We start from the raw sequence: 13608 nt of genomic DNA, 5'->3' as shown, positions 1-13608 counted from the left end.
TATTAAGCGCGTCTCATGGATATATGGAGTACAAATTGTTTGTCTGAACTTTCCAATCAACATTTCCAGTAAGCCAAACGTTACATGGTTCACTTCTCGCTCCATCTCTCACCCCCACCAAAACCATTGACAATGAGGATAAACCCTCTATCCAGAGGTCCGCCGTGGTCGAGGATCATGCTGCCAATAGGAGGATTTTGATGAAGCTCAACTTTATCTTTAAATATTTCTCCCTCAGTGTCCCTCTGGGCGAAGTGACAAGAACAATGCAGTTCATGTTTGCATGCTGCAGATGCCAAACTCCAACAGCTGCTCGCTGAGGAGGCAGTAAAAACCCGAGCCAAGCTGAGCTGAGCTGGATAACCAAACGGCGAGTCCTCATGAAAGACAGACAGCTGGGCAGAGTCAAATCTGTCGAATAGGGCTGTAAGAGCGACATTCAACAGCTTCAATGAGGCTGGTCGTGGTTAAATGCTGTCGAGCTTCCCTCCAACCTCACTCCCACACCTGAAATAATCATTCCTACATGAACAAAAACAAATAACGCAGTCTGTGATTATCCTCTCAACCCTTGCCGTGGTGCATCTGTTTAAATGAGTGCTTGCAACTTACAAGAGCAATAATTATTATTATTACCTCAACAGTATGTTTTGTACAAAGAGACGTAGCTTTTAGTGCTTTCCAGAGAAAATCTAGATTAAAAATATCAGATGTGTGATGTGTGCATGGATAAAGTGTGTTTTAGGTTTTAAGCAATTAGCACACGGTAGGTGTTAGCGACAAGCTTCTTGTTATCACAAGGTCAAATACCAGTGACAAACATGCCTGTATAAAAGACATGAGATAGTAATCAATGAATCTTACAAATAGTAAAAGTGTTTCTGAGTACTGACTGCTGCTTATGTAAGTCAGTATAAAAAATATAAAAAATGAAAAAAGATGGCCAGACACATTGGAGGACATATTTTAAGGTCAAGTTCAAGACTGAGGACAAGTTGGAGCATCACAGGTGGATCAACATGACGGCTGCTGCAGTATAGAGAGAGCTGAGCCTGGAGGTGAAGCTCTGCGCAGTGACCGAAATAATAAGATGGTGGACATGGCTACTCGTAGCTGAAATGAGTTTTTCTTTGCTTCAGCCTGAGGCAGGACATAAGGAGCTCAGATATCTGGGGAACTACTGTTACTTCAAGTTCAAATGAGCCGTGTTATATTTGAGGCACAGTTCTGTAAATGGCCTACATTCGATAAGGCTTTGTTTAATTTGATTTTGTTGGTTTTCATCTGTTTTTTTTAGTTTCATTAAAGCTGATTTAGTGGAATGTCAGATATCATTAACTAAATGCATTGTTAGTTCAAAGCATAGACATGAAAGAGTTAATATTCTCATGAGTGATACTCAGCATCAGTGTGCACAGAGTAACTCTCACTCTGTGGGATACAGAGCTTCATCATATTTCTATGAGCGTCTTTAAATCGGTGTAAATTTTGGATCACTGCTTCATTTCCAAGTCTTGCATGTGAGTTTGATTGAGTGTCCTTCACCGCCTGCGTCCGGGTGAACGTTCAGGTGTTGTGTGTAATTATACAGTTTGAAAACAAAGCAGCAGCAGTTGATTAACTCGCAGCTCGTAGCACCCAGCCAGCGATCATCATTAAGCCCCTGAAACGTACCTACCATCTATAATGAGGAGCAAAGTCAAGGGCGTCCAACTTTCACCTTGACCATTTCTTCTGCATTATCCACTGACCCTTATTTATAGAGTAATTGTTATACTGTTTAAGAGCAAACAAGCTTTGAGAAGATGGAGCACATCATGTAATACAGTGTCTCATGTTCCAGATGTGGGTCATGAGAAGATTCAAATGAGGTTATTATCTGTAAAAGCTACGTGTTGTGTTATGTTTCCAACAAAAGCTGCTGCATGGTAAGCATGCAGATAAAATGTTGTACAAAGTAGATTCTATTCCAATGTTTTCTTTATGATAATTATTAAAGCAATACACAGTACAGTGTGCCCCATTGTTATTCTTGCTGATTATGGTCCAAAGCAGGACAGATTTTGCTGAGGTCGTTTTTAAGTTCTGAGAGTTTGTGTCCTTACTTAACAAGCTGAAAACCACTCCACAAGTTTAAAGTTTTCACAACAGCCACGCTCCTCTAACCACACCTGAGTATACTGACCACTTTTTGAGTGCATTTCTACATCAGTGAGGTGATGCCATGTTTATGTCATATCGTTCAGTTCCTTAATTATTAGAAGCTGACATGGAAAAGTTCCCTCGTTGTCATTAAAGGCCTTGGAGGTATCACGAATTTCTGATAGCTAAAATATCTCCCACCGAATAAAAAAAGCATAAAAAAGTCTAAACAAACGTGGCAAAATGGCAGCAAAGCCCCTGTGGCTGGCAATTAACTAAATGGTTAATAAACGACTGCAAATATTGAATGTATATTTAATACTAAAGGCCAAATCGTAGTATCCGGAGGTTTGCTGTTCCTCCCATTCGACCAACACTCCATGAATTCACCATAAAGTAAAAACCCTCCTCGGGAGGTCAACAAACACAAGATTCTCATTCGGTGTCACATTCATTTTTACGAGAACACTCAATGGTAAAGGTGTGATTTTTTTTTTTAATCCCAACAAGGAAAAAAGCACCACAGTGAGACAGAGTGTGCATCGTCTTTACACATACACACAGTCCAGACAGGTGATCTAATCCGGCAGAACTGAAAACACCTGTGTGTGTGTGTGTGTGTGTGTGTGTGTGTGTGTGTGTGTGTGTGTGTGTGTGTGTGTGTGTGTGTGTGTGTGTGTGTGTGTGTGTGTGTGTGTGCCAACGCTTCTGTTTTGCCATTAAGTATAAAACATTCACTTTGTGCAGACAGATGCTGGGTCTCCATTGGAATCCATTGGAACTACTGTGAATCTGAAGACTTGCCATAGGCACTTTTCAAGCAAACAGCCAGTGACTGTTTTATACTCAAAAAAATACATTTTGTATTGGACTATTGCTTTAAGGGCAAGTCTGGACAACCAACCGGGCAGAGTGGGAAACTGCCTTCAAATTGAACGGAGGTCCACAGCGAGATTTGGTCCGGCAGCCGTCTAGCTGGTTATTCTGACACTGCTTTCGAGGAGATATCAGTCACTTATAAAAGGTACTTGGTGGTACTCTTACTTTACAGCTGTCTCTTCAGGCACCTCCAAAGACAGAGTCAAAGTTCCTGATGTCAGCTCACAAAGCTCGGGACTCACACAGTGCAAACCCTCCGTCACCTGAAACACACACACACACACACACACACACACACACACACACACACACACACAACAACACACAGCATGAATTCTTTACACATTTTAAGACAAACCTGCAGGAAGCTTGAACTTCATGTTTAAGTTATCTCACTCTGTCTGCCTCCCACGGCGCGACCAGCAGCCTCTGCCCGGGTTTGGGTTGCCATGGCTGCAGGGTGGGAGATGGCGGTGTTGTGGTGGAGGGGACAGTGGTTGGTTGCGGGGGCTGAGTGGCGGCTGTGGTCGTGGAGGCGACGGGGGTGGCCAGCTCAGGAGCGGAGGGGGTAGCCGGGTCCCAGTCGGCGGCCGGCAGGTCCAAGAGGATCTGATCACACCTCTCCCCCTCGTAGCCTTCGGTGCACTCACAGGTGTAGGCTGGCTCCCCCTCCTCCCCGCCATCGCTCCGGCTGCAGTTTCCATGGAGACAGGGGCTGCTGGCACAGGGGTCTGTGAAAAACTGAGATAATGGAGAAAATAAACAAAAGAAGATAAATAAAAAAAGAACCCACAGGAGGAAGCAACAACAAAACAACAAAAACATTATTATCTAACTGTTTTCACATGTCATCCCGCCTATCCCGCTCTCCTCTACGCTGCCTGGACGCCACTTGTTGTCAATTCTTACAGTGAAGGCTCAAAATGTCAACTGTATATGAGCTCATGGAACAGGTCGTTAAAACGCTGGCGAAAAAGAAAGTGTACAAGTAGTCCGAACTAGCAGCGGTCGCTCCCCTCCCTCACGCTGCTCAGCTACTTCTTTTATTGCTCTCTGACTCAGCCTCCCCATTCACAGCCTCGGCTCTGCTCTGCGCTCGTCTTTTATTACACTTCCACTCTGTGTTTCTAATAAATTGTGATATGACTGCATTTCTTCCTCTCTCCTTCCATTTTCTCCTCTCACAGTAGGGAGGCACATATAGCTTCTCACACACTTGTCCCCAAATAAGGTTTCTCCCATCATGCGGCAATGAGAGAAATGCAGTCTGACAGCCTCCTTCATGCTGGTTTCCCCCATCAATAATTGATCATATTTGGAGAAAACATTCGGGTATGGATGTTGAAGGTGAAAGAGGACAAAGCCAAGCTTCCCAAGCTTACTGCCTGACACAGTGTTGCTATTGCCTGGCTTTCAAAGCCTGCTTAAGCTGAAGAATGTCTATAATCCTGCTGCCTCTTTTTTTTAATTTTTTTTTTATTTACTGAAACAACCTCAGGTATCTGCAGCCCCAGCTGTCTGATTTTTAATGTGTTCAGACACAGTTCTAATAAAGCCGGGAGAAACACAAAAACCCGGGCTGGAGAGAGGGTCAATAGAGGCATGGTAATCATGCTCACCCTGAATCCCCCAGGTATATATAGATGCGAGCGTGTGAATGTACAGAAACACAGAGAGAAGCAGCATCAATAAAGCATCATTACGAGTCTGCTCTCTCCGTGACCAAGTCACAGCTCATTAGTGCTAATCTCTCTCAGGTTTTCACTCGTGACGCCTCTTTCAAACTTCCTCTGCTCTGAAGCTCAGCAGTCCCAACAGTCCCAGCGAGCCACTCTGCAGTCCTCACACAGTGTGCTGCTCTTATCTCCACTTTAACTGCACCAAGGATTGAGTTTATCAACCTTTAGAGAACAACAGCGCTGGCTCGTCTGGCCTACAGGAAGCATTAGAGTCCAGCTCATGACCTTTTCCATGTGTCACTCCGGATTTCTCTCCCATCTTAATAGTCTCTGTTCAGGCAGTAAAAAAAAAATCTGCTCTAACAAAGCACAAAGAGGACACAACAGGACTAATAACAGGGCTGGACAATACGTATAAATTCAAATCTGCATCGCAAAATAAACCTTCTTGCTAAAGCTTTCCAAGGTTGTAGGTAATGATGGTGTTGTATTGGACTGCCTGTGTTTCTTCTATTCAAATGTTTTTTTTTTTGTTTGTAAATGTGCTGGGCAAAATATTAGAAACACTTTTCATTATAAAGCACTGGAGGTCAAGAACACAGCAGACTACAACCTCAAGGACAATAGAGTAATGTCTCTTTGACGGTGCCAAACACTCAACCTTATCTTTGTAAAGGTAGAACTTGTGGCTCAGCTTTGATACTGGGGATGCTTTTGATGTGACAGGTGCCCTACAGAAAGTGGTCACAGAGTGTATATATTTGCTTGCATTGATTACTGTGGGATTTTGATATCACTGAAACAGCTTTGCTAGAATATTAATGGGCCATATTTTCTAATTACCAGTAGTCCTTTATCAAACAAAATTATATTTACTGTCCCCAGTAGCTCAGCTGTGAAGGTCTGCTGCTTTTGTGTTCTCTACAGTATTACTTTAAATGTAACGTCAGGTTTTGAATAAGTAATTTGAAGATGTGCTCTGAAATTTCACAGACAACATGACTGATTTTTTTTCAAGATAACGTTCTTATACTAACTGATATAAAAGTGATTGTTTGCTGCAGCCCTGGAGTCCGTATTTTACCACTGGTTGTTGTTGCTAATCTCAGTTCAATTATATCTGATTAATAGGATTTATTAACCTGTCATTTAGGTCTGTAAGAGATTCACAATGTCACTAATTGATTAAATCTCTTTTCAGGACGAGTGACTTATAACCACATTACTGCACAGTGCACATGGCACCACCCCTTGTTGCTATTAGTATTCGTTAATTTAGGCCTATCTCCCTGCATCATTTCGCATGTTGTTCTCCCGGACCAAACAGCTCATATGCCCTGGGCTCTGGCCATGTGAATCAATTCCTTCTTAGCAGCTGATAATAACCCACATTAGTCCCTTTATCTATATTCCCACAGAACAAAGGGATCATCCGAGGCCAAATTAATTGCTTTGCAAGGTGCTGTGATCTATTTGTTAATTTGAGATGGTCACCCTTGGGAGGAAGGATCAATATGGCAGGACGGAGGGGAAACAGCGACGCTACTTAAGCAATGGACTCATCAATTTAACCCAGTGGAGGGGCTGAATGAGTCTGTTTCTGTAGACACGCGACACACTCACACACTCAGAGATACGTTCTTCACACTGCGGTGGGGAGACACATTTTCACATTTATCGTGCATTTCTGTTGATTGTGTTTGAATTGGACTGGATTTACAGAGGTGAAGCTGCAGCATGAAACCATAAAATCAGTAAAGTAGTGAGAGAAAGTGAGCATTTAGAACATCACTACGTAAATATGATGAATAATTCAATTTAGCCAGAGAACATGCCCGCTGTATTACATCTCAGTCTCCACACTGGCAACACATCTATAATTAAAGAAGGTATATACACACAAATGGCCCACTAAATCTGCTGATTTAGTATATACGGTGAAAGCTTTTTCCATAGTTGAAGTGAAAGTCTTTTAAGTTCAGCGGCACCTGAAACGCTGAGTGTGAGAGACAGACCAAACAAACCAGTATATCTGTGCATCCAACAACCTGACGTCCTCTGATAATCAGCAAAGGTGTTATGATGGTGAGGGAGTGCTTCATTTATTAACCACTTTACTGACACCCTGACGAGAAAGGAAATGTTTATGTGGCGATGATGCAGCCAACAGACTTTTATGTGCTGTGTCATTGAGCTATAGGTTAATGAGGAAGACGTGACAAAGTGCACGTTTGAGATAAAGCCGGTTTTGACGCAGTAGCAGACATCTATACACCTTCAATAACTGGGCTGAAGTTCAGCTTTTCATTGCCTTCATGTGGCACATATAAAAATTAACAATTCGGTAACTCTTTCAGTCAAAGTAAAGCATGTCGTATTACTGAAAAAAAATGGGACAAGGAAGCAGAAAAATCAGCTGTAAATTAAGAATGAGGGAATATTTTCTTGATTAAAAACTTTTCCTTAAAAAAATCTTTCCAATTTCTTTCCAAGAAATCATTAAGGAAATTATGGACCCATAAATACTAAAAAAAAAAAAAAACTATATGATGGCTTACATGATGGATGGTAAAGTGCTGCTGTTTGAGTGTTTAAAGCATTAACAAGTCAATCAGTTCATTACAGAGTTGGGTAATTAATTAGAAGCTCAGACAGAAAGCCTGTTACAAGTGTTCTTGAGCAAGTCATTAAAGTAAAGCAGATCTGAAGCTGCCCTCTGACCTCCGAGAGAGTAAAAAGAGAGTCTCTCTACTCAGAACGAGCACTTTTGTAACATTTATTAAATCTGTTATATCACTGTCCAGCGGCTGAGCTGAATTGTATTGCAGCTTGCTAATATTACAAGGAAGGTGGCAATAGATGTTATTTGAAAAGGTGATGCACTGTGGAAAAACAAATAAGCAGTAGGATGATTTTTCTGCTACCGATGCTGCAAACTGATGTTGCATAAAAGCTGCTAACTAAGATTTCAGAATATCAGTTCTGTTTGTCGCCTGAAGATGAGTGAGTAGTAAGTAAGCCTTCAAGCAAATCTTAAGAACAACCATTACCTGGAGTTCTGAGGATTTACAAATCTGTACTACCCAATAAAACAGATGATGGTCAGTTATTTTATCACAGCTGTGCACATTTCATGTTAGAGAGGGGGAGACATACATTTGCGTAACTGTGCTTGAGGAAAATCCTGATGCTGCAGCATACTATTTAAACTTCCAACTTTGTGGCAACACTTTGGGAAAGTTCCTCTCTTGTTTCGGCATGATAGTGTCCTCATACACAATAAGGGAAGATATTTTCATTTTGTTTGTTTGTTTGTTTGTTTTCATCCACCCCCATCCAATGCCTTTGGGACTGCCTCACCTGCTGTTGTGGCAGAATGGGAAACATTTCCTATAAAGGAGGTGAATAGTGTTCATTCAACTGAAGGCAAAGGGGGGTAGAGACACCTTGAAAGTCGAAATGTTGGAAAAATTCTGTCTTTCTATTCCCTTTCCAGTTCCCTTTTAGCTTGAATTCAAGCAGAGGCTGCTGTAGCAAAAATAATAATGATGATTTAAAACATGTTAAATGTTTGCTTCAATTCGTGCTTTTAACATTTCATTTTACTAAACAGGGGTCAGTGAGCTCATGTGAGTCTCCACATCTGACGTAGCTTGAGCCGCCAGCAGTTAATTGAGCGCTCCATTTAACGCGTTTATTGACCACATGCTATTTAAGTGAGTCTTTTGAGTGGTCAGAAATAAATACGGAGGGGTTCACTTTAATGGGCAGATTATTCAGATAATCACATGAAAACAGAACAGAAACATACATGTGAAGAAACATTCCAGCAGAGTTTTACAATCAGGAACCATTCAGAAAGAATTGATGAGACAGATTTTTATATTTTATTTTTTAATTAAAAAAGAGAAACACAGCATTATTAGTATTATTCTTTGTACCACACAATCAGTGGCCAAAGGGCAGTTGACCCAGCTATTAGCACACACACAATCACATGAGAAAAACACGTGTGTGAAACAATGATAAGCTGGTGACTCAGCAGGCTGGCCTGAAATTTTTCTACAGCTCCTTTATTAACAATCAAGACATGTTGCTATAGCAAGGGTAGCTAGGTAACATGAGAGCAATTAGAACATTATACTACACACAATACTGCGAGTGAGTGTAATTTCACACCCCCACCGCACTTGTTCCCTGCACACGCACAGTCTCAATATTTGCCCAAAGGGTCCCATCATGCTGCAGAGAGACGATCCCTGTTCTAATCCACTTACTTCCTCGTCTGGGCTGTTTATCATTGCTTTACCTCCTTCAGTCAGAGTGACAGCAACCCCCACTGTGGAGGGACAATAGATACAGATAGCATTTCCTTCATCGCTCGCTCATGACATTTTCTCACAAATAGCAGGATGAGGATCTCAGTGGACACATTTGTTCTCACTGCAATCTGACCCGCAGCACTATAAGCAGAAAACTTAATGTAATGTGCCTACAGTAGTATATCATGTTGTTGTTTTTTACCAATGAGAGACGTAGATAAAAATCAAGACGTCTGATCTGGATCCGTCTTCTTTTTAGGAAGATGGATTCGTCAAGCATTCACTGTTTGGTGAATTCAAGGCTACAGAGAGAAACTAGAGCATCTCTCTGCTTTGTGTAATCTCAGAGGAGCAGAAGAAATATCAAGAAAACACAAGGCTAAAGAGAAAATATAACCCTGAAGCATACAGGCCATGTACCTAACACCAAAAACACACTGTTCTTCTCCACATATCGACAGCTGTGAAAACACACTGCATCATCGCAATTTGGGACTTCCAACCAGAACTACAGCATGTGATTATAACAGCCAGGGAACAAACACTCTGTAATTATATAATCAATCACACAGCAATTAGCTAGATCAACCAAATTAAACTTTCATATAGCCAGCAGTAATTTTTATCTCGAATGTGCAGTGCATAATGAGCACCCGCAATTCAGCTAAAACAACATATTTAATTCATGATAGTGCCAAAATAATACTTGGAAATCATCCCTCAATAGAGTCATTTTCCCCCACGGTGTTTTCTGCAGTCTCTTCTCATGAGCTTTAAGCCCCTGGACGTGATTTAATATAATGTCTACAGAATAAAACGAGCCACAAATGAAGTAAATACGTTAAAAAAAAAAAAAAAACTGTGAAAAATGTCGCTGGCACGTAATTAGCTGTTCTAATCACGTGAAAAATGTGCAGCGCATGATTCTTCTGAGTTAGTGTCTCAAATCCTGACAGTAAGTCCCAGGAAAAGGTTGCGCTTTATGCTTTATGAGCAGAGTGAATGAGGGAATACAGCTGAGGAGTAGCAGACCGAATGAGGCATAAAAACAAATGAATAAACCAAACAGTAAGGAAGCAATAAACCAAGGAGGTGGTTCAGACAGCAGGCGATGAAGACACAAGAGCTTTCGACGTACTAGTGAATACAGTTCTACCAAACGGTCTGCACAAAAAGAGGGAAGCTGGACTTTACTTTTTTTTGTATCAAAATATACATAAACATGGGGGCCCTGTGACAACTGCAAGCAAGCAGTATCTCCAAATGCATATATAAGAAACATAAACACAATTATGGAGCCGAGATAAATTGATTTTCTTGTAGACAGCTAAAATATGTGCTGGTGACCAGGCTTTTTATTTAATTGTCACATCATGATGCCACACTGAGTCAAACATTTCTATCCTTGGCAGAAAAGTGGCAGTTTTGTGCGCAGGCACTGGCAGCAAGAGGATCAACATTTCTGAAAGCGAGTCTAATCGCTGCGCCTTTTCATAAAACAAGAAACTGATGAAAAAAACAGCTGAGTAAAGTCCCTGAGTGTCGAATGAAAGTGGATGACTTCATGAGTCACAGCTACTGTGAATATTTTAGGACCTGGCTGGTGGCTGGTGTTAATTTCAAAACCTGTGAAAAACATGTTTACTTACTTTGGAAGTCTATAAAATGGCATCGCTGGTGCTGACATATTAATTATATATCGATCAAGTCTGCATGTCTTGCCTCTTAAGGTAACCAGGGGATACTCAATACATCAGACTCAGAGACTGCTACACCAGAAATATTGATTTTAACGACAATGCAGAAAATAAACGGCTTATCTCCATCCAACTAGGTGGCAGCAAGGGAGTCTCAAATGCAGGTCTTAATTAAGGAGGGATGGATTGTATGATTTAATACATTATTTAAATCCACAATACATAAACAAATAAAAGAAACCACGTAGGGCCAGACTGCACTATTTTGCAGGTTAGTGTTAAGTATAAAAAGAGAAAACACGAAATGCTGGCAAATTATAAATGAACCACCACTACACACGAAGCAAATTTGAACCAAATCAAAACTGCACTAAAATGTACCTGCTCACAGCAAAGCTAAGGTGAGTCAAACCACACAATACAGCACACATGCAAAATGGCTACTCTACAACCCACCCACTAACACACTGTATCTTGAAATGCAAAAATATTTCACCATTTCCAAAATGGCTGCTAATTTCAGAGATTCACTTTAAAATAAAATAAAACTATGTACCACAACAACCTTTGCTGGTAATCAAAAATACCTGTCAATACAAACCTTATTGAAATCATGGGCCATCACAGCCAACAGTTTCGAGCAAGAAAGCTTTGACAAAGCAACTGAAAGCTACTTGCTCAACATCAAACAGGAGACAGATAAAAGGTACTGACGAGCAGGTGAGCCTTCGCTAAAGCAAAGGACCAAGAGAGTTTTTGTTAAACTAGAGCTAAATAAAGAGTGAAAGTTGGACATTCGCGAGGTGGCGACAATTACAACTTCGACTGAATGTGCAGATAAACTTTATATTTGCTAACTCACTTGTCTTATCGACTCTCAGCAGAGGGAGATGGTGGGGGCTGTGCTTGTCTGGAGGATTTGATGATTTTTTATTTTTTTTTCTGCCTTGTTAATAGCAGGGGTTATGTTTTTGGTGGGGTGTATTTGTTTGTCAGTAGGATTATAGAACAAAACTACGACACCAATTTTGATCAAACTTGGTGGAAGGATGTAGCTTTGGCCAAGAAAGAACTCATTAAACTTTGGAGCAGATCTTATTCACGGGGTGGATCACAAACTATGTTTGACTTTCATTAACATTTCGAGACAGAGCCTTTAGCCAACTAAACGTCACACATTATGAAATCCAGGGGATGGCAGTAAAGTTCAGTCGTGACAAAACATAGGCCATTCTAGAAATATGATGACTCCATATCAAAATCCACATTCAAGAGTACCAGTAATCCTCTGGGATACACATGTAATTATTCAAAGTTAATATAGCAAGCAGTCGTTGTGGAGCACTCGAGGGGGAAAAGTGGTTTCAAAAGGGAGAACCAGAAATAGTAAAATTGTTGCATCGCTACAATCAGAGGAGTGGACTGTTGGCTTTGGTGGAAAACTGCACTCTCTGCGGCCCTCCTAATCTCTAGTAAAATTATGACTGTGTTTATTATAGCAGCTTTCATCTCACAGCAAGGACATGTATTGTAGTAATTTGGTTTCTGCCAAAAGCCGTGGATTTTAATCCAGTCCAAAGATGGCAGGTCAGGTGAGCAGGACACTCTAACTATACCGTGTCAGGTGTCAGTGTTAGATAAGTTTGCTGGTCTATATCCGCCATGTTATGCACTGACAAGCTATCAAGGATTTACTTTTACCAGCTCTGCCTGGGCAGGAAAAAAGGTTGATACAGAAAATGATCAGGTAATATTATATTTCTGAAGAAATGACAAATGGATTTTAAAGTGAAAAAAGAATCACTGCTCAGCCATTGTCTTATTGAGTCAACAATATGAACTCAACGATATTCAAAGTTGGGGTAATGCCATGCTTTGAACCTCTGCTTTAGCATTTCAGTGATTTCCTGTCAGTATTCCAGGCAGACATTATTGTTGTTATGATTTATTACACCCATCAGTCAGAAAACCACCCAGCATGCAACCCCCTCATGATCCAGCCTCATCATTTCAGCTGTCAGCTCAGACACAGCTTAAAGACACTGCTTCAGCTACTCACCTGGAGAGGAGGTGATTGGTAGGATATATTCATATTAGAAAACTTGTATTATTACTTAGTGAATACCTCAATGCACATTTATTTCCTTCTCTGGTCCTTCAAGTCTTTTTCTCACTGTCGTTGAACCTGAAACATATTTTGGGGCCAAGAACAAAACACAGACGTATTTTCTTATCCAGAAAACTGAACAATATTTTAATCTTTTAAGCCCGCAAGTGAAACAAAATAATTATGATGCTGTCTAGGGATTGCAGCTCATTAAAATATATTAATGCTCTTGTCATATGTAGGCCCAACAGAAACCCATTTTAGGGACCGGGAGTTAGTTTAAGAAACACAACAGTGTAAAAGAAAAACAATCCTTAGGCCTTTGCCTGTTTAGTGCAAAGCAGACAGACATGAATCAAATCATCCTCTGGGATGAGAGTGACAGCTGTCGGGTGATATAAGAGCTGAGGTGCAAACAAGGCTCTTCAGATAAAAAAAAATAAAAATAAAAAAAAAGTTCAAACTGCTCCAAGACACAAATAAATTAGTTTCATAAATAAATATTCTAATATGAAAGAAAAAAAGAAAAAAAAAAAGGAGTAAAGGAGCGCAAAACAGAAGAACAAAGTTTTTAATGACACGAGTACAATCTTCAGTGATCTCCACTGGGAAACTGGGAATAGAAATATAAATTTTGTTTTTAAAAAACATAATTTTTCTGTGTCAGTACGATCTGTAATATCATAGAAATATTGTACAATCATATAAACATATACTGATAAAAACCCTACACAGGGTTCAGCCACTGCCAGTGCAGCAAATACTCAGATATTTTTAGATAA

At 40.6% G+C, this 13608-nt stretch overlaps 1 protein-coding gene across 1 annotated transcript in view; it reads right to left on the bottom strand.

Annotated features, from left to right (window-relative positions):
* dner (delta/notch-like EGF repeat containing) overlaps positions 1–13608 on the bottom strand; it is a 49337-nt gene that overhangs the window by 18160 nt on the left and 17569 nt on the right. Inside the window, exons 2-3 of the mRNA XM_069147850.1 lie at positions 3418–3762; positions 3187–3284 (exon numbers count right to left, since the gene is read on the bottom strand). Coding sequence (XP_069003951.1) covers positions 3187–3284; positions 3418–3762 — 443 coding nt within the window. The remainder of the gene's footprint in view (positions 1–3186; positions 3285–3417; positions 3763–13608) is intronic.

The sequence above is a fragment of the Embiotoca jacksoni genome, unplaced genomic scaffold, assembly GCF_022577435.1.
Source record: "Embiotoca jacksoni isolate LCO1_2020_lvr unplaced genomic scaffold, fEmbJac1.0.p SCAF_14, whole genome shotgun sequence".
NCBI lineage: Eukaryota > Metazoa > Chordata > Actinopteri > Embiotocidae > Embiotoca > Embiotoca jacksoni.
Note: the sequence above shows the minus strand (reverse complement) of the source record. Positions and strands in the feature narration are given on the sequence as shown.